The sequence below is a fragment of the Talpa occidentalis genome, unplaced genomic scaffold (assembly GCF_014898055.3).
Source record: "Talpa occidentalis isolate TD23 unplaced genomic scaffold, MPIMG_talOcc4v2.1, whole genome shotgun sequence".
Lineage (NCBI taxonomy): Eukaryota > Metazoa > Chordata > Mammalia > Eulipotyphla > Talpidae > Talpa > Talpa occidentalis.
In genome coordinates, this window is record NW_026555331.1 from 137,418,398 (window position 1) to 137,439,681 (window position 21,284).

At 44.6% G+C, this 21,284-nt stretch overlaps 1 protein-coding gene across 1 annotated transcript in view; it reads left to right on the plus strand.

The window, feature by feature from the left end:
* Positions 1-21,284, plus strand: part of SND1 (staphylococcal nuclease and tudor domain containing 1) — a 408,553-nt gene that overhangs the window by 54,331 nt on the left and 332,938 nt on the right. Inside the window, exon 10 of the mRNA XM_037512772.2 lies at positions 7,390-7,503. Coding sequence (XP_037368669.2) covers positions 7,390-7,503 — 114 coding nt within the window. The remainder of the gene's footprint in view (positions 1-7,389; positions 7,504-21,284) is intronic.

Consider the following 21,284-nt stretch of genomic DNA (forward strand, 5'->3'; position numbering starts at 1 on the left):
ACTGTAACAAGAAAACAGTTAAAGACAATATGCAAATGAAGAGGCACAGTTGTGTTCCAATAAAATTTTATTTCCAATGCTAGGCATGGGCTGCTTGACTGTTGGGCCATCATTTGCCAACCCCTGGTTGTAGAACACTGGATATCAGCATTAAATGTAAAAGGTCAAAATAACCAGAATGTCTTTACATAACCTGGAGCCCAACTGCAACTTTGTAGTTGTTTTACCTCATTTTATTTATTTATTTTTTAATAATGCATCTCCTTGACTTTTTTTAAAAAAAGATTATTTATGCATACAAGAGCTGGGGTACAGGCCAGAGGTGTGGGAGGTGGCGGGGGGGTATGTGTGACTTCAGATTCACCAGAGACAGAGTGGGGAACAGAACAGGCAGATTGACTGAAATACACTGCTGAGGGGAGCAGCCAGCGAGACAGGAGAGGTCTGCTGCACCATGTGGGTTGTTCCCTGGCTGGCCGGGGGATGGAACTCATGCTACAGTGGTTGCGGACAGCTTCATAGGTTGTGTCTTAATCCCTTGCGCCACCAGGGAGGCTACATGTTTTGCCTCATTTTAAATGTTTGTTCATGTCAAAATACTATTTCAAGGAACCTGAAAAGGTTGCGTTGTGCCTCCTCAAATGTATTCTGATAGTCCTAGAAAGTTTTCACTGAAGGGTTTTGCTCTAAGGTGCGTGTGACTCAGGTCTGAACAAATAGCACTTCTCTCTTCAACAGTCTCCCTGCATCTTAGGAGTAAATTATATAGGACATAGCCCAACAGACTGAAAATCCTGCAAACAGTGACATATGAACTCTTTAACTGGGTGCCTCTGGGGCCCTGTAGGTGATTTCTGCAACTGCCACCAAGTTGTAGGTCAGAGTGTTGGCCAAGGAGTCTCACTTCTTAGAAAACTGCAAATCAACAAAGTACTCTCTTGATACATGTGCTTACTGAAAGGTGGGCTTCCATCCTGTTTAAGTGGTTGCACTTCTTAAGGAAGGAAATGCAAGGGAGGGCTCTTCTTGTCTCTCCAGGTTAGTAGAGAAGCATGTTCACTTCACACTGATTAGCTGAGCCTGCTTGAGACTTTTGTGCCTGTCGTGGCTTGCCAGTTTCCTGCCTGCCTTCCCTGTGGCGTTTTAGCTGATCTGTGCTGTTTGTAGCCATATGGTCCCCTGAGCACGTGGCTTGGCTTCCCTGTCCCTGCTGCTGGATACTTGGGCCTTGCAGATTTCACAGACCCGAGTAGCACTGTGTTGGGGGGTGTCGGGGGCAGTAGCATGACCTCAGGTTGTAGAGTGTCTCACTGGCCTGCCTGGTTAGAAGTCTCTAGTTTGATTCTCTGTACTTACTTAATTGTTCACATGGAACACTGAATTTTAGGTGCTTTGAGAAGATGCTGAAGATGCAGAAGATGGCTCCTGCTTTCAAGGAGTTTACCTTCAAGGGCTCCCCTGGGGGAATCACCTTGGAAAGTTAACTGTTTGGTATTGGTGGTGGTGCCACATTTTGGAGGTCAGGCTATAAGCTATTTATAGATGCAGTGGATTCTAGAGTGTATTTGACTTGGCCCTGGTCATCTTTGGCTGTACTTCATTCATAGCTCAGAGTGGAGTTTATTATCCCATCTCTCTAATAAGGTTTTTTTTTAAGCAAGGATGCATCTTTTTTTTGGCCTCATCTAGGCTTTTCCATCATGTTCCCATTTTGGTTTTGTGGAGAGAACAAAATATACCAGCTACCTTCTTGATTTGTCAGAGGACTTTCAGGTGACTGGAAGTACTGGGAATGGTCTGGGCAGGAAGGTGGCCTCAGCTGCACCAGAAAGAGGTTAAGACTTGGTTTATAGCTTAAGTCAGCAGACTGATTTGCCAAAAAGATGAAGCGATTGATTTGGGAAAGATTTTTAAAAGTGTCTAAAATTAAGATGTTATTTAAAAATAAGGTTTTTTTTTTTTTTTAAGAACAGTTCTGAATTTACACAAACATTAAACAGATAGTCTACCCAGTTCCCACACCACCCCTCGCCACCCATTTCTCCCCTGCTGTTACCTTACCTGAGTGAGGTACCTTTACTATAATCAGTGTACCAATGTCAACGTGCTGTTAGCAGCTAAAGTCTATGTACTGGTCAGAATTCCTTAGTTTTTCACTAATGTCTATTTTCTATTGTGGGATCTTATCTACAACAGCTTGTTAAATTTACTTGTTGCATTTGGCTCCTCTTGGATGTGACCATTTCCCAGACTTCCCTTGCCTGGGTGACCTTACCAGTTTCGAGGAGTACCTGTTTGGTGTTTATAGGATCCCCCTCTGCTGCATTTGTCTGATCCCTGCTTTACTTTTGAGTAGCTACTGTAGTGCCCAGCCTGTTGGAGTGTGCTTATTTCCCCAGGGATATTTGCATCACAATATTGTGCTTAATATTTTGTCTGGGGCCTCCCTGGTGGCACAGGCGGTTGAGCACCGCACTGTGAAGCTGTCCGCAGCCTCTGCAGTGCATGTTCGATCCCGGCCGGCCAACGAAATCCCACATGGCACAGCAGACCTCTCCTGTCATGCCCGCTGCTCCCCTCAGCAGTGTATTTCATCAGTCTGCCTGTTCTGTTCCCTGCTCTGTCTCTGGTGAATCCTCTTACCCTCCCCCGCATCTGGCCTATACCCCGGTTCTTGTATAAATAAATAAATCTTTAAAAAAATTTTTTTGTCTGGGCACTGTACCTTCCTGGGGACGCAAGAGAGATTTGTGGAGCTAGTGAGCACAAGCCATTGCTGACATGCTTATGCTGTGCTTACTTCCCCCACTTATGGCGTTGCTTTGGTATTGTTTCCAGGGTTAGCTTTGGGGACCATAGACACAGCAAACAGCCTTAAAGAGCAGGAGAAACTGTCAGTGTCATGATTTCAGAGAGGAGAAAGGGAGTCTGATGGCCCGTTGCCAGTGGCCCCATCTCGGGCATTCCCTGGTGGTACCCACAAGAGCCCCATGTGGTCTGATGGTCTTTTTGTTACTGTGTAATTGTGATCATTTAGGCAGCTTTGGGAATATTGGCAGTTGTGTCTGGGGAGCTCTTCTGAGGGTCTCTCTAGCTCAGGAAGCTGTTGCAGGACTCTTTTTAGTCATTTAGCATGGGCTGCAGGCCTTTAAGAAGCTGAGCAGCAGCAGCCCTTCAGCACCCAGTGAGCACGGTAGATGGACTCTGCAGGTGGTGGGGGTGGCAGGAGGCCAGAGTCAGGGAGAGAAGTCCCTGGCCCCCTGACAGAGTGCTCGTTTTCCTGATTTGTACCATTCCTTAGCCTCCACTCATCATCATTAAACCTCTAATTTCCCCTAGTACAATTGGGCTTCAAGAAATGGAGAGGGAATTGGTGACTTTTTGGTGTAGATTTCTGCTCGTATGCTTCTGGTAATCTCCTGGACTGTGGGTTTGGTGGGTGTGGGTTGCGGTGGATAGATGAGGGATCTGTAGCTCATGGAGAAAGTGAGCAGTGTGGGCATACTTAGCATTATCCTGATGAAAAGCATCATTAGAAATATCATGGTTATAAATGTGGTTCGTGATGGTGCTGATGGCATACTTTGGATAGTAATCTGCTCTGCATTTCAGTTACTGTGTGCTACGTGACTATAACCACTGTTTTATTGCTGCTTCCATGTCTCTGCTCAGGAACTGCTTGTTCTCTGGACGGTAATGACACAATTTACAGAAGAACAAAAAATGATAAACCCCACTTACATGCACACACACAGACATGCACACACGCACGCACGCACTCACTCACTTACTAACCACACACCCCTTCTCCAGAAAGCCAAACCTTGTTTAACTGACAGCGTCAGGGTGAGCAGCTCCTGAAGAGGAGGTTTCTAATCAGGGAGATGCTGAGCAGAGAGGGCCTGCAGCTGAGGCCTGAAATTTACAGCTCCAAGAATCCACTGGCTGTTGCTGCTGCTTATACATCGTAAAGGCTGAGGAATTGTAGTGACTTGTCACAGGGGTGTGCTTACATCTTCATGTTCCATAATTGGAAGGTGAAGGTGCAAGTACCAGGATACTTTACCTGGTTTTACTTCTCTGAGCATAACTAGGGAGTGGAGAATATCGAGATATTTCTCATGTCTTGATGATAGGAATTTCCCTATATTTTGGCAATTGACAGTTTAATAAGAGTCAGTTTCAGTGTTGAGAGATTTGTGCTTTGCCCTTCATTGAGATTTAGGAAATACTGTGATGTGTGAGCTTTGGAGATACCTGGTGATTGTCAGTACTGTATTTTGGGCAGTGGTCTGTACTTTGACGGAGGAACAGTATTGATTTGCTCTTCTAGCTGTTGTGCTTGGTAAAGGCTTTGTGCAATTTTTTCTTCTCTTTGATTTGTAGCTGAGGTGGCGGAATAGTAGGTATCCATTTTGTAATACCTGTTCTCTCACGTAAAGGTGGGATTTTTAAGGATAAGGGATCTCATTACCTGCGATCTTTCTATTCTGTTCACTTGTCCAAGCCATTGTGGTATCTTTTTTTTTTTTTAAGATTGATTTATTTATTTAAGAATGGGGTGCGGGAGGTTGAGAAGATTCACCAGACACAGAGTGGGGAATAGAACAGGCAGACTGACCGAAGTACACTGCTGAGGGGAGCAACGTGTGAGACAAGAGAGGTCTGCCACGCCATGTGGGACCCTCGCCAGCTGGCTGGGATCAAAACTGCGCTGCAGAGGCTGCAGACAGCTTCACAGTGCGGTGCTCAACCGCCTGTGCCACCAGGGGAGGCCCCATTGTGGTATCTTAAGGGGGCAGATGCAGGCACCACCGGCATTTTCACTTGCGTTACTGTGTGCAGATGGTAATGGAATAAGACCTACTACTCTTTTTCTTTCCATTCCTGAATCTATATTTTTGGTTGTACCTCTGGACTGTTTTTAAGTTCCATTTCATAGACATGTTTCTGTAATTGGGCTGGCCTGTGGGGCTCTTCAGTTTGGAGGATCTGGTTGGTACTGCCCAGATGCAGGTAACCAGCCCTTACCTTCTCTTGCCCCCTGTGGCACCACAGATGATGCTTTTTGATTACCCTTGAACTTCATTAAGTTTTTCCGGTCAGGTGAGTTTTGGGTTCTGGCTGGCTAGGTTTTAATACTGAGCCTTTTTGATTCGCACATCTGTCAAAAGGTTATAGCAGAATGGCTGTGTTGATTAAGACTGGCTTTTTTTTGCTGCTTTTAGGGTTGCAAGTTAATCTTATGTATTGTGGAAAATGAAAATTAATTTCTCCCTCTCTTAATCTACTTAGTTCTCTTTCAGACCTTCATTGTATTTCTGGTTGAGGGCTCGTTTTTTTCTACACTGCTCCATTACTTGAGGTGGAAAAACCCAGGGATGTCTTCCACCCACCAGCCACAGTCATCCTTCGGCACTTAGGCTTGATTCCCAGGGTTGTCTTTCTTTTTCCATTCATTCTGTTTGACGGCTCTTTCCTCCTGTTGTCATGCCTGTTGTTTTTGTTTTTTCCTTATATTGTCCCTTAATATATTTTTTACTTATTTTACTGGTGTGTGATTGACTGCTTCTTTGGAAAAGGTCTGCAAATAAATGGGTGTATTCTGTGCTGAAAGATGTGAGGTCCCCTGGGAAATATTGTGAACCCTTTAAGATATCAGTGATTCCCACCATGGCAAAGAAAAGCAGGGCTGCCTTTGTTTCATATATCAAAGGGAGGGAATTTTTTGAGTCTATTCTTACTTACTTATTTATTTATTTAATTTAATTTTATTTTTTAAGATTTATTTATTTTTATACAAGATCTGGGGTACAGGCCAGAGGCTCGAGGATTCACCAGAGACAGGGTGGGGCGCAGAACAGGGAGATCTACTGAAATGCACTGCTGAGGGGAGCAGCGGGCAAGTCATGCGAGGTCTGCTGTGCCATGTGGGTCACCTGCCTGGGGCCGGGGATTGAACTCTTGCTGCAGAGGCTGTAGATAGCTTCATAGTGCTGCGTCTTAACTTGTGCCAGCAGGGAGCCCTCCACCCCCACCCCGGTGTACTCTTAACTGTGGCAGCTGACCCCGTCGTTCATCAGGCTACCTGTTTGGGGCCCGATTGAAGCCTGGAAGAATTGGTTTTGATTAGAAGATAAAGTGGATGGTGACAGTGTTTTGTAGTCAGTAGCTACTGTGTTGTTTGAAAATACCAGATAACCTTGTAACATCAGGCTGTGAATATAATTGGGTGAATTGTAGATGCTGGCCGAATTATGGGTTGTGGTTATAACTAGTTAAACTCTGATGTGCTCCTTGCCTGGTTTCAGTGGAATTTGATCCTGTATAGCATTGATGGAGTGCTCTTACTAAACCTCCACGGATGAAGGGACATTGGTGTATCTGTGCTTGTAAATTACTCCAGCCTGGAAGTTGATCTTTTTCATCCGAGAGTGGGATCCAAAGTGATTCTGGGCTCCAAAACAAATCTTTATATTTATTTATTTATTTATTTATTTATTTATTTTTTTGTTTTTTAAAGGTTAACAACAGATTTATTACAAGGGAAGGGGAATGAGGAAATGTACAATTCAGGGAGAGAAGAGGGAAATAAATTCTTAAATGTGTCCTACCCATTCCGCTGACCTGGAATCCCAAATGACCCGCTGAGACCAAACCTGCCTGGCCAGGAGCACAAGCCAAGTGTGCCCGACCCCACTAACATGGCTGGTTTTTATTTACAAACAGAGAAAATGGCTGCTTAACTCTACCCTTAGGTCCTCGCCACTTCCCTTGGGGGATCCTGGGATTTGTCAAAACAAAGAAAACTTTAGTAGTGCTCTGAAAAAGTGTCTTTCTTTCTGTGTAGCTGAAGCAATATCTTAGCAATTTAATGTTTCTGCCCATGATATTAACAGCTGAACATCTCCTTTCCTCTGTTACGATGACAATTCTTTTGTCCTTCATTGCCTTTGATTTTTTTTCTCTACTGGGCCATTCTATTTTGGTTCTTTCTCATCTAGTGCTGGTACCTTCTTTTAATCTAGCCCTTGTCTCTCTTCCTAGACATTGAGTTAGGGATCATGATTTTAGATTAGAACTGTTTCCAGTAAAATCTTTAGTAATGTGTAGTGACTAAATTTCTGTATTTACAATATTTACACACATGTTGGTCAGGACAAAATATAAACAAGATTGACTATCTTTATGAATGGTAAAGATTCCACCTTGTTGAGAAATCACAATAAGGTCTTTGGGGACTGATAATTATAGCATAGTTTTCTCTAACATGGTTGTACCATCAAGGATGATACTGGGTCTACTCAAGTGGCATCGACTTCTCCCTATTACTGTTTTTTTTTGGGGGGGGGATTGAAACAGGGTTAAGCATTGTTTTCTTGTCCACAGGTGATGCAGGTGTTGAATGCGGATGCCATTGTTGTGAAACTAAACTCTGGTGACTACAAGACCATCCATCTGTCCAGCATCCGGCCACCAAGGCTGGAGGGGGAGAACACACAGGTGAGCATGGGGAAGCAGTGGAACCTCTTTTCAAAAACCAAAAGGAAGAAGCTGGAGAACTAGTTCTGTATGACATATACATGAAAATGTAAAAGGACACTCATTTTAAATCTCAGAACTATTATATACAAATATTTGTGGCCTAGCTGTCACTGGGCAGGCTTTAATTTCTCCTGTGTCACACACTCTGCTGCTATACTTTATTTTGAGTGGGCATTCCCTCATAGGGGACCTGCGAGAAGTGAGGGTTGGCTTAATTGAGATGGCGGATGAATTTTTATTTGTTAACAAGGTCATATTTCTTTGAAAATAAGAAGAGGAAAAAGTCTGTATCTCACATGCAAGTAGTTGGGTCTGTTCTATTTATTTATTTATTTATTTATTTATTTATTTATTTATTAGTGAATGTAAACCTTTGACTTCCATCTTTGTTAATATTTTGACAACATAGGATTTGTCCCCTTAGGTGTGGTCATCAGCTCCCACCATAGTCCACCAATCTCTTCCCTCCACCAGCCCTTCTTGTCCCGCTCCCCCCACCCTCTCCTGGATGCTTCAGATCTGTGGTCAGTTTTCAAAGATTGGTTTTATAGTTTGTCTCTGTCTGACCTTCTACTGATCATTTTGATTGGGCAGTTCATATGGTTTTTGCTGTAGGGAAGAAATGAATCTTTATTCTATATACTCTGGGGTCACCTCATCTTTTGTGATAACAGTGATTATTAGTTACACTGTTTTTGCTATTTATTGTTCCTGGCAGCATAGGGGCTTGTTCAAACAATATGTTATGATTTAGGTACCAATTTTGAGAAATTAATGCTTTGAATGAAAACTACAAGAGTTGGTAGTCTGCATGCCTACATAAGGCAGCTTTTTGAAAAAATTTTGTGGCCATTTTCTTTCTATCTTTGAATTATGCGAGGTTGGGGACAGGGATTGAGGTTGAATTTTTTGTGTGTGTTTGGTTGTGTCTTGTTTTTACAGACATCTTTCCAACTCCTGTTTTTGCCCTCTCATATCTAAAGTGTGTAACTGTAGACTGGCTATAGAACTGGGTCCTCCGGGAAAGCCAGTGCTATTGGTGAGTATTTGGACAGTTTTCCAAAATGAACAGCATGGTTAACATTAGTGCTCTACCTTTTTAATTTATCCCTTTTGTAGTTCGAAAGATGTGAGATTTGCTTTTCGGATGTTTTTGCACATAATACATGTCTTGGTGCATTTGCGAGTTGAGATTCATGCCCTGCTCTCATTTGTGTGGGAGATTAGAGACATCCCCTAAGAGTAAAATAAAAATATCATGATTGTCTTTTGAATCAGATCATGCATAAGAAACACATACAGGATGGGTTCTTTGAATGTCTGGCCAATCAATTCATTCTCTTCCTTTTTTTTCCCCATAGAGGAAGCAATTTAATGCAGCAAACAGTATTGTGGTAAGGCTGAGAATTTAAATGCACGAAAGCCTAGAAATGCCAGAATAAGGTTCTCTCAGTATCTGTAGCTCTGCCTCATTGCACAGAGTAAATATACATCTCCAATTTTATCAGTATTGGGAATAGTCCACAATTCTGCATCTGTGCCATGCTGTTAGAATTAAGGTTCCCACAGCAACCACAACTTTGAAATTCTTGAACGTTAATTTTTGTGCCTGCATCATCAGGCAAAGTATTATGTTAATGTAGACTCTGTTGCTGAATTTTAAACAGTTTTTCGGGGGGTGGGGTGTTAGAGCTTAGGTAGGATGATAGGCTTTCTAGAGTAAGAATTAAACTACTAAGAATTTTTAATTTTTTCGGTATCCTTTGAATTATCCTTTGCATAGATTTCCTTTAACCTAGTAGATGGTGGGAAGTTGTTGGAATATATTTTCTAGTTTAGGCAAGATTCTGTTTATAGATTTCTTGTTCTTTACCAAGGTAGGTTACTGCTTTCTCTCACTTTTTTTTTTTTTAAACTTCTGTTCACCCTGAGATATCACTCCATTTTAAGAAAGTTCTAAGTAGGGCTTAGCTCTCTGAGTCTGTACCATATGGCTTTTGAGCAAAGTGAGGAATGACTTCGCTTATTTGTTAAATTCCTTTGGGTGGTTTTAGTGAGGGGCCACATAGGAAATACATGTACTACTCCCTGGTAGAGGGCACTGTGAAGAGGCCAATTGTAGTGGGTACCAGGGAAATCTTCCCAGGAGCTGCTGGTGTACATCTTGAGTGTTCATGGATGAGGAGAAGTTAGCAGATGGGAGAAAGGGCACCCTAGACAAACACTGTCTAGTAGGTAGATAATACCAGCCACAAATGCAAGCTTCGTTTATCTTAAATTCTCTAGTAGCTTTATTAAAAACCAACACTACTTTAAATGCATTTTATTCGATGTACCGTATCCAAAACTATCATTTCAATATTTAATGAATATTAAAAAAAAGAGTGCATTAAAATTTTTTTATTATTAAGTCTTTGAAATCAGGCATATCTCATACATTTGTTCTAGCCTGTTTCTGGGGCTCAGTAGCCACATGGGTGCAGTGGCTATTGTAGTGGACAACACAGCTTTAGAAATTCAATTGAATGAGTTTGTACCATTGTGCCCACTTTGCACCAGATACTTTGCTGGGAATTCAGCAGTGAATAAACTCTTGTGAAACTTTGAAGTCTAGTAGGGGAGTTACACAAGTAATTTCATTTATGTGAAATGCTATAAAAGTCTAGAATTCATGAGAATGTATAATCTGGGAAGGCTTCTTTGAGGAAGTGACATTTAAGATCTGGAGGGTGATTCGGAGTTAGCTAGGTAAAAAGTGGAGAAGACAGTTTCTGACTAGTTCATTGTCAACGAAAATGTCAAAGGTGTGCTCTGGGGACTGGTCTTGTAGTTGCAGAAACATGTTGCACTTGAGGGTTGTTTGGTGATGGACTCTGGAGGGTCCCTGAATGAAACACTCAAGGAGATTGCTTCAGTTTAAGTTGGGACACTTTCTCTGCTCAGTGGCTTTGAAATGGAGAAAAAGATAACCTGACAGCTTGTGGTTCTGGAGCTCACTCTGAACAAAAGAACAGAGTGTGAGAGGGCGCAAATTAGGACGAGGTGAAGAGGGAAAGTCTTGGCATGCACTTCCTCAAGGACAGGCAGATGGCGTGCAGAGACTCCTGCTGAGGGCAAGGCCTCCTCACAGGTTCCCAGATGACGACTCAATGGGGCTTGCCCTTCAAGTAAGGAAGGGGAGATTCTTTTAATGTTTATCTTTTTCAAACCCTAAAAACTGTAATAACCTGTCAGCAACTAATACACATCTTCTGAGATCTCTATATCTTGTGTGACTAGGATGGCAAGATGGGTTTTCCTTTTCTGTACACAGGACAAGTTCATTTCTTTAAATTATACATGAAGGCAGGGAGTATTGCTCAAGGCTACTGTATGCTTCCACTCCCCTTTGTGGGTGCTTCCTAATTGCAGCCAGAGGAAGGGCTCTGGACAAAACGGCATGATCAAAGGAACTGTTTTCACTCTAGGCAGCTGCTTCCCAACAGTACCCAGGAGTTCATGGGGAACCGCTGCTCCCAGATTTGGACTAGAACTTACTAGAAAGTGTGATGGGAGAGTTCAAAGCAAGGGTGAGGAATGTTTTCCTCAGAAAAATTGCAATTGGATGTCTGATGCTGTTGTCACACTTTATGTGGGACCGTACTTCTGGATTATTCAGTGAATCTGAATAAGTCAACTCCAGTGTCAGTCTGGAGATGTTAATTCCTTCCTGCTGAGAGCCATATTGGATACTGATGCGTGGCACTCCCGTGCACCTAAGGGTGTGTCAGCATTTCTCATAGGCACTGTTTTTTTGTTTTATTCAGTTATTTTGTGCATAGAAGCAGGTGCTGAGTCTTGGAGAAAGGCTATGAGTTTTCTGAGCTTCTGCCTTAAAGGCGATAACACATTGTGTCATCTCAGACTTCCTGGAGAGCAGAAGGCTTTGATCTGCAACTGGAAAACCTCGTGCTCTATTGCCCGGTGCTGCTATGGGCTTTGTGTTACACTCAGAGTGTTAATGACAAAGAAATATAGCCCCGGGGCATCCAGGGAAGGGGCTGACTTTTTCCCCCAGGAAGTCAGCTCCTGCAGAGCTTATTTAGTGGGCAAAGAGAAACTGAGTTGAAATTTACCTTGAAAACAAGTATATAATTTACCCACCCCCAGGTGATAAGGCTAGAAGGCTCACTTTCAGCAGTGGACCTTTTCCCTTTCCTTCGTCTGTGTCTGTCTCTGTCTGTCTGTCACACACACAGCCCTTCAACTTGGACCTCTGGGAAGTGTACAAATTTGCATGTGGGGCCTTTTGCCTCATCTCACAGTCCCCTGCCATCAACTTGGATTCATTTCTATCACTCTATTTTAGCCATCATCCTGGAATTTATTTCCCATGTAAATGTTCTTTAATAGCAGGGCTTTTAAATATTCAGACCTGGGCACTAAAGGATCAGTTTCGTTAAAACTGTGCTCTGCCTAAGCTCCCCTGTTGCCTTTTGGCGGAAGTGTTGTTTCCCAGACTTGACCCCACTGGGTCTCCTGTGTAGGCAGTCGAGGGTAGACGGAGCTGCAGGTAGGATCATTATTAGCAATGCCCTGGCATTCTTTAGGACCTTTTGTCACAGGCAGGGCACTTTCGGGTGCTAATAACTCCATTCGTTGTACAGGGCCCCAGAGTGCTTTGCCATTTAGACACGATTAAAAGTGGTTCTCAACCTGTTCCCTTCAGTGTAGATTTCTGAAAGCGAGATGACTGGTCCCGCTGGACCCGAAAGCAGACGATGCTGCTACTGAGATGCAGGCCCACAGAAAGCTGTGGGGCTGCGGTCTCAAGTGAAGTAGGGGCAAACCGATAAACCCACGGACTGTGATCCCTCACCTGTCACTGGGAGCATAAGGCAAACAGCAAATTAGATGGGGACTCCAGCTTGGCATTAAGGACCTTGGAGAAAAGCAAAAGCTCTTTGAAATGGATATAGCATTTCACCGGTTTCCAATAGAGAGATTTGGGGACTGCAGCAACGTGATCAAAAGACATAGAATGTGTCAGCGTGCTGGCAGAGGCATTCTGTACCAGTTTCAGTTTGTTTGATACGAGCATTTTTGAGAAGAACGCTTGAAACTGTCTTTGTTAGAAGACTGGGTGGGTCTTAGCTCATCTATTTAAGATTTCAGGATGCATATAGCCTGTCAATTTTTAAAGCTTAATATCTAGGTACCGTCTGTTTCTCCACTAGAGAGGTCATTGGGGGCAGGCCTGGCTCCTCATGGGGAGGTCAAGATGTGGTATCTGCTGAGTTTCCTAAAATGTATGTGTCACTGATCTTTATAAGCAAATCATCACCTGGAGATGCCAGCAAGTGCCTCTTACTCCCCTTTGATTTATTTTCTTCTCTCTATTACAAATTACATTTCTCTTGTTTCCTTTAGTTAAAACATCCCCTTCCCCCCAATTCAAATGATTTCTGTGGGATTTTAACAATCTCCTAGTGGGCTTTGGTTAGTTCTTTCCCACCGTGTGCATTTATCTCTTTCAGCCCGTCCTGTCTACGCTTCTCTCTTTAATCATCACGATCACACAGGTTTATATTTTCAATGTATCTACATCTTCTTGTTCATATTTCTTGCTGCTTTTCTGTCCTGTGAGCTGCTGGAATTCTGTTGTTTTTGGAACTGCTGTCTGGTTTCCATGTAATAAACTGCAGGACTGAGGCAGCCCTCTTTTGTGCCTGGTTCTTTTTTATAGAGGCATTTATTTTATTTTATTTTATTTATTTGTTTGTTCATTTTGTTTATACAAGCACTGGGTACAGTCAGAAGTGCGGGAGGGTGAGAGAATTCACCAGAGCCAGAGCAGGGAGCAGAGCAGGCAGAAGGACCGAAGTCCACTGCTGAGGGGAGCAGCGGGCGGCAGGAGAGGTCTGCGCGCCATGTGGGATCCTCCTCCAGTGGCCGGGGAGCAGCTGGGGATCGAACCGGTGCTGCAGAGGCTGCGGGCAGCTTTGCAACCCAGCGCTCAACTGCTGCGCCACCGGGGAGGCCCTCGTGCCTGGTTCTTGACGACCCCTTCAGGACAGAGGTCTCCGTGCCCACAATCTTTCCTTCTCAATCTCACCCTCTGTTGTTTATTTATGTCCTGACCTGCTTTCCACTGTGAAGCTTTAACTCCACTGAGGGCAGGAGTGGCCTGGTGTTCCCGGCTTCATATTTCCTCTCTTCTAGACTCTTGTAGAATCCTGTGACTACACTAGGCGTTTAAGTCACATCTGCTGATATTTAAGACCCAATCCACATAATCCCTGGCATATTTTTACCACCTCCTAAACCATTGCTAATCTCTGAGATTGCTCCTGGCAGCCATTCCAGCTTGAGCAGTGCACTGGTGTTGAAAGGAACCCAGAAGGGAGTTTTTGCTCTCCTGTTATTTCCCACTTCCTAATGGGATTGCTTTAAAGGGTGGTAGGTCTCTCCACTTTCTCACCCCGATTTCAATCTAGGGGCTGCCATTTGGATTGAGGAGCCCTGTCTCTGAGCCTGGTTTTCTCTTCACGGTGGTATTCTTCCTTTATTTTTTTAAGATTTATTTATTTATACAAGAGCTGGCGTACAGGTCAGAGGCACGGGAGGTTGAGAGGATTCACCAGAGTCAGAGCGGGGAGCAGGAACAGGCAGACGGACCAAAGACACTGCCGAGGGGAGCAGCGGGCGAGACAGGAGAGGTCTGCCCGGCCATGTGGGCTTCTCCCTGGCTGGCTGGGAATTGAACCCATCCTGCAGAGGCTGCGGACAGCCTCACAGTGCTGCGCTCAACCCGCTGTGCCACCAGGGAGGCCCTCATGGTGGTATTCTGTCCACTCTGTGCAGATAGGACGCAGTCTGCTAGAATTTGCTCATTTCTGGATTTTAAGTGCTTTTGCAGATTGGTCCCCATTTGATTCTCTTAGCCTCTCACCTCTTCTTTAGGCTTTCCCAAATGCCCTTCCTCCATTGTAGTTCCATGTCTGGATCCATTGATGTTTTTAGGTGCACTCCCCCACTCCCAAGGGGTGTATATATATATATTTTTTTTTACTGTTGTCGACCTTGTTGGTTGTCAGATTATTTCTTTACTTGGAACTAATTTTAAAATCAATTAGGGAGCTTTCCCTTCATCTTTCTCTCTTTATTTATGAGCTACTGATTGCAGAACTACCTACACTGTGTTTAGATAAATTACCTTTTTTTTGCATAGCATTTATATTCAAGGCAAGTTGAGTGCAGTCATCCAGTGCCTTGCACTTTTGCAGGCCAGGGCTGTAGGTTTCATTCCTTAGTGGGCTAATTAGCTTTGTATTGGGAAAATTTTGTTGAGTTCCCAAACCAAACATTTCAGTTCCTCTTATATTTTGGGAACGATGGAGCTGGGAAATTATTTTTATTAGTCAAGTGTTTTTAATTTTTGAAACTAAACCTCCAATCCTGACCAGTTTGTGTATTGGTGGTCATGGATGGACTTTAGACTGGGCGATAGGTTATGTTTGGAGCAACGTTAGTTCATGTCACTGCTTTAGAAGAGGCTTTTCACAGCTGAGACGAGAAGGAGAAGCTGAAGGACACAGATGCTTGCTCTCCCCCCCTCCCTCCCCAGCAAATGACAGGCCTACTGCTTAGGCATATTTTTGATGTCACTTTTCATTTTAGCCATCCTTTGAAGATCTATGGCTAGTTTATGGGTTGGTTGCATTTCATCGGACTTAATCTCCCCCTCCAGTATGATGTCTGTCTTAGTTCAGCTGCACCTGCCTTTGCTTGGGTCTGTGTGGTGTTGGTGCCCACCTTAGCTTATTGCTGCTTCGTGGTAGGATCTCTGTTCAGTTCAACTGTGAAGACATCCAGAGACTTGGGGTTTCTTACCTTTTCCTCTGTGTGGTAGAAGCCAGTTGATGTAATCTCCTCCATCCTTGTTTTACTATATTGGGCCCTTCATGAGGCTAAGCAGAAATCCCCTCTCTGTTGGCTTATGTTGCATCTTTGTGTTTAGATGCTCATCCTCAGAATTTGGTTGCTTCTGCTGTCCTGCTGATTCTTTATAACCCACATAATGAATGCCTGTAGTTTCTAGTTTCTGTTTTAAAATGCCTTTTATTTTTTCTCTTCCCCAATCACTTTGATTTTTCTGGGTCAAGCAGGTTTCTCATGTCTTCAAATGTATTGATAGCTTAATCCCTAGCACATAGTTGAAACTCGTATGTTTGTTGTATAATTTTGATTTCATCTTCACTGACTCTTTGTCATTCATAACGACAAGTGGGCAGACTATGCTGACTTTTTTTTTTTTAAAGATTTATTTATGCATACAAGAACTGGGGTGTAGGCCAGAGGTTGGGGGTGGGGGGCGGCAGTGAGGGGATTCACCAGAGACAGAATGGAGAGCAGAACAGGCAGTAGAAATACACTACTGAGGGGGAGCAGTGGGCGAGTCAGGAGAGGTCTGCTGCACCATGAGGGTCACCTCCCTGGCTGGGAATCGAACTTATGCTGCAGTGGCTGCGGATTGTTTCATAGTGCTTACGCTTAACCCCTTGCGCCACCAGGGAGGCCCTGCGCTGACATTTTGATTCTATCTCTACCATTTCTTGGGCCTCTTTTCAGGACTAGGGAGCCTGGGAATGAAGCTCAACTTTTTCTTCTGTGCTGTTGTCTTTTGTGAGGTGGTCTGGAATGAGGAGAAAGCCATATTCTTATTCATATGGAGCTGCCTTTGGCATCTGCTTATCCAGCTGGAGGGGCTTGTTTTAGAAACCCAGCCATGCAGAAGCTGGAGGTGGATCTCTGCGGAGGGGCTGCTGATGTGCTGCCTCTCCAGCCTGCCTTAGGGCTTCCTCTCCAGTCGGCCTGCTCCCTTCGCCTCTGGCTGGTGGCCTGGTCGCGATGGCTGGGGGTGCAGACTCTACTGCCCACCCCATTCTTAGCAGACCCTCGTCTTCTTTACCTCACAGTGCAGCTGCCTGGGAGAATTGGCAGGCAGCTCCATTTGCCGGTTTTGGCCATTGGGAGAGCCGGGATTATTCGACCAGTTTGTACTTTAAGAGGAGGGAGACTTGACATCACTCCGAGCAACTTATTTCTTCCTTCTTGTATAGGGGAAGGAACTTATCCCAGCCCTTTGCTATTCCTTTCAGTGTGTATTAAACTAATAGTTCAGCATTTTCATCAGAAAACATCCAGGGTTCCTCCCTGCCATTTGAGCCAAGCTTTTGCCTTTGCAGAGTGCTCTGTGGTGCCCGCCTCCTCGCTCTTAAAGCTTTTTGGTTCCCCCTCCCTCCCACACCCGCCCAATCCTCTTCTCTTAGAGGAGTAAATGGTTCTTTCAGTCTAGACACTCCTGTTTGCATACCAAGTTACAGTGATTCTGGAGGTGCTCGGAGTCCGTAATATCAGCGTTCAGGAAGGTGTAAGCGTCTCAATTGAGAAGCCACAGCTGCTTCAGTTTGTAACAGCACTTGGGCCCGTTGTTATCGTTAGAAATCCATAAAATATAGCAGGTAGCGAATCGTCATCAGGGCTCTGTCAGAGAGTGATGCTTCTGTGCTAAGTGATGCAGATTAGTCCCAGGATCCCTGAGGTAGCAGATAGAACCTGACAAACTGAGAATTCAGTGTAATAAAATCCTACGTTCTTACATCTCTCACCCCCATCACCCAATAAGAAATGAACTCCCAGAGTTGCCAGTGTTTAACGTCTGTAGCTGGACTCCCTGTCTAGGACAGGGTCAGATGTGCTCCGGCAGAGACACCTCCCTTCTTGCTTCCGTGCCCACCCAGAAGCTCAGGTTTTGGAGACTTGGGGCAGATTCTGCCCTTTCCCCCCAAGTATACTATCTTTTCTGCCTTGGGGTTCTCCAAAGTTTTAATATAAGCGGGTGGCTATTTTGCTTCTGTGTTTTGACTTGGAAGTATTTCTGGAAGTATTAGAATGGTAAAATTGTAGATTTCTGTTGCTACTACTTTAGTTTTAGTTTGCGTTTCCTTCACTTACCTCCCCACACCCACTGTGGTTCCTCTGATTCCTCTCTCCACCCTCCCTCCTGGGATGCAGAAAGGGGGTTTATAAACTTTGATTTGAAAGAAAAGCTCACTCATGGCCCGTGAAATTTGGTCCTTCTATTGCTTGTTACCGTAGGCCTCGCAAAAGAGCTTGTAACTGTCCTGTGTCCCCCACATCTTGAATGTTACCTCAAAACCATTTCATTTGGTTGCCGCATGAGCCTGTAAGTGCATATTTAGCTTCATTGTATTTCACTCTTGCCCTTTAGCTGCCTTGGTATGTGTAAGGGGCAGGACTGGATACAGTGCAGGTTTTCTGATCCCATGCAGACCGGGTAAAGGAGGAGTCAGAGTCCTCAGTAGTTTTGCAGGTTTTTTATTTGGGGTTCACCAGGCATATGGCAGGCAGGGGTGCTGGCTGGGGGGCTGGGAGGCTGGCAGGCCTCCCAGCCCCCAGCAAGTCTTCACTCTATTTGGGCTCTCTGGCGTTCTCTGCTTCTGCTTCGGCTTCTCCTTCAGGTTCTGCTGCTGCTGGCTGGGGCTGCTAGCGTCCCCCCGTGACGCCGCCCTTAAAAGCACAGTCTTAGCTCAGCTGAATCCCATCTACCTATGCCCACACCCTATTCCAGATGCCCACCATCAGGCATGCATTCAGGACAAGGATCCATCATCTATCCTGATGGCGGAAGGGCAGAAAAGCCTGATATTTTCTTTACCCTACAGTATGGGTTCAGCCAACAGCAGTGCCTTCTTTAATCTTAATTCACTACTTCAGACCTCAACACAGCCTAACTGAATTGCTCTAGTTCTCTTGGATAACCACATTTAAGCTGCTTATTAAATGTGATTTTATGTGCTGGAAAACTACATTTGCACAATTTAATCTCCGCCAATATCCTTCTGCTCCCAGAATTTTCGTAGACTGATAGCTGAATTGGTTAAATCTCGAAATCTGTGGCTGGTAGATACTAATTTGAGGAAGGGCCTCGCTGTTTGCAGTAGTCTTTGCCTTTGAAAGGGGGCTTGAGCCTTTCAGAGGGGCTGAACTTTCCTCTTCCTGACTTGTTTGTGTTAAAGAAAAAGTTGTACATTATGCCTGTGAAAGAAGAGTAAGGAGCACATGATAGTGTAGGGACCACTGCAGGGGACGTTGCCTGGGGAGAGATCAAATTAACAAGGAGAGGTGTCATGTGATTTAAGAGTCCAGGAGCAAGGTAGAGGGTGAGGAGCCCAAACAGACAGCCAACGTGATGAGATATTGAGGGTGGGGGATTCTGACTGAACTAAGCAGGATTCTTGTTATTGGTGGGAAAAGGTGGGATAAACGTGGAAACGTCAGGGCCTGCTTGAGAAGAGAAGGAGCCTGAATAGAGTTTGGTCAAGAAGAGACTCAATGTTCTTTGTGATGTTAGATTTCAACCTTGGTGTTTGTAACTAGTGCTACAAGGCTTCGCGACTCTCATTCTGCAGAGCCTGGCAGCCTGACTTCCCTGTGGGCCTGTGGGGGAAAGCAGGCCTTGACTATTGCTGCTACAGATCCTCTTCCCAGCTTGCTTCTTGCTCTGCTTTCATTGCATGTTTACACCTTCCCCCATCTCCCGCTTCCTGGCCTGGTTCTCATGATTACCAGCTTCGGTGATGGTCAGATTATGTAAGAGGGAGTGGACAACTAAGAAGAGAGTTTTATTGCCCTTCTCCTCTCCCGTTCACCTCCTTAGTTCCACATTGCTCTGATTGTGTCTTCTCTGCCCAGTTGTAACCTAGTGCCACAGCGTTCAGGAATGTCGAGCCCCTCCTAGTGATAGTGAACTAAAATGCAGCAGGAGACTTCAAGCCCATTAAATCTAGGAAGCAGTTTTTGAGTCTCCCATCTTTCAGCTTGTATGTCTTATAGCCTTCTGGTGATGCTGACGTGATTTGGAGTTCAGAAGCTGGGGAGTAGGGACTCATTGCTATTTCTGGCTGCTATTTGACCTTGGTACATCTCTCTTCTACCTCCCTATCCCCTTCTCTGCTAGGAAAATGATGCTCATATGTGTGGTTCAAAGGCATCCCCTGATGGAAAGTTCTACAAGGTCAAATCATTTGATGGTTAACTGTTAGATTCACTGCAAATATGGCTGCCAACATTATTGCTTTTCATTTGCTGCAAATGAGCTCTGGTCCTCTGAGTTTGCACAGGACTGCTCTGAGGACAGAGATTAAGTGGGGCTCTGTTGATACCGTGTCTTTTGATTGAAAAGCTGACTTGCTAGGGGTGTAGGGGTCTGCCACTGCCCTTCTCTTTGTGGTTTCCTCTCCCCCTTCTTGACACCAACGCATGTGCAAATCTGTGTGCCCTGTTGGCTCTCACAGGTGAGAACTTTCCCCTTCGTGCAGGGCCTTAGATCAGTTTTCTCTTCAGGTGCCATTCATAAGCTCCTTATGTTAGACTCTGTCATAGAACCTGCACTGTGCGTTTTACATAATTGCCAGGTGTTCCTAAGGCACATCAGCTTGAGAAGCACTGTTCTAGATGCTGGCTCTGCAGTGGGGAAGTGGGGCGGTACCAGGCTGGCTGTCCAGCATGTCAGTCTCTGACCAGACCGTTTTTCTTTCTTGGGCCAGACTTAGCCACAGTAATATCTCTGCTGTTCCTATCTGAGGTTTTCTCCCCTCAGGTCTCAGAGACAACTGGTACCCAGACAGCTCTCTTCCTAGCGTGGAACATCTCAGGAGAATTCCAGTGAAGGAGATAGGAGAGTTCTGCCTGAAGACATTTATCTGCTTCAGAGAACAGGGTTCTCTAGGGAGCTGTGGAGTTTCTTTGGGTTCATAACATACTCTTTGAGCTGATGTTTCTTGTACGTGGGCCTGTTAATGGTTTCAGGGTGAATTTCATTTCATGATAAAAAGTGAAAAGGTTTATGAAGTGGTGCTTTGTTAGATGTGGGTTCACACCTCAAGTGCCGTCATATTAACTGAACTTGGCAATGTGGAGAAAAGGGTGCAGTCTAAAGAATGCACTGCCCTGGGCTGTGCGAGCAGCCTCCAGTGGATGCAAGAAAATACAGATGCTTTATGGCTCATGCAGAGGGCCTGGGAGCTGACAGCGGCTTGGGACATAGCACCACAAAATCCTGAAGCACCTCCTGAATCATGCCATTTCTTCCCAATTTAAAGTAAACATTCATTTTATAAATTTTGGAAAATTTAAAGAATAAAATAGTACATTGTGTGGGTTTTGTGGTGGGGGATGACTGTGTTCAGAATGAGGAGGACAGAAGCTTGTCCTTTTTTAAGGACATAGTCTTCTGCTCCGTTCTGCTTTTTAGGGCTCAGCTCTGAGCTCCACGGGCTAAGAAATGCTATCTGTTCACATCATTTATACAAATACGCTTAGGAAGATGTGATTTAAAAGTCATCTTGTGGATATATTAATTTAAGATGCCAAGTCCAACTGCCAAACAGACCAGAATGTTCTGAGGGGCAAAACATTCCTTCTCGTGGAGGAAGATAGTTGATTATTTACAAAATCGGAGTAAAGAAGGTTGCTGGGTATGAGGAGGCTGGGTGGCCCAGCACGCGCGTGTCACCCAAGCAGAGCACGCGCTCTCTCACTCCTCTCACATGAGGAAACAGACTTGGAAAATTTCACAACTTGCTCAAGACGCCTTTTCTGCAAGTGGAAGAGCGAGGATTCTAACTGAGGTCTGTTCTGCTTGCCTTTAAATGTGCCACATGGCCTGTCATGGT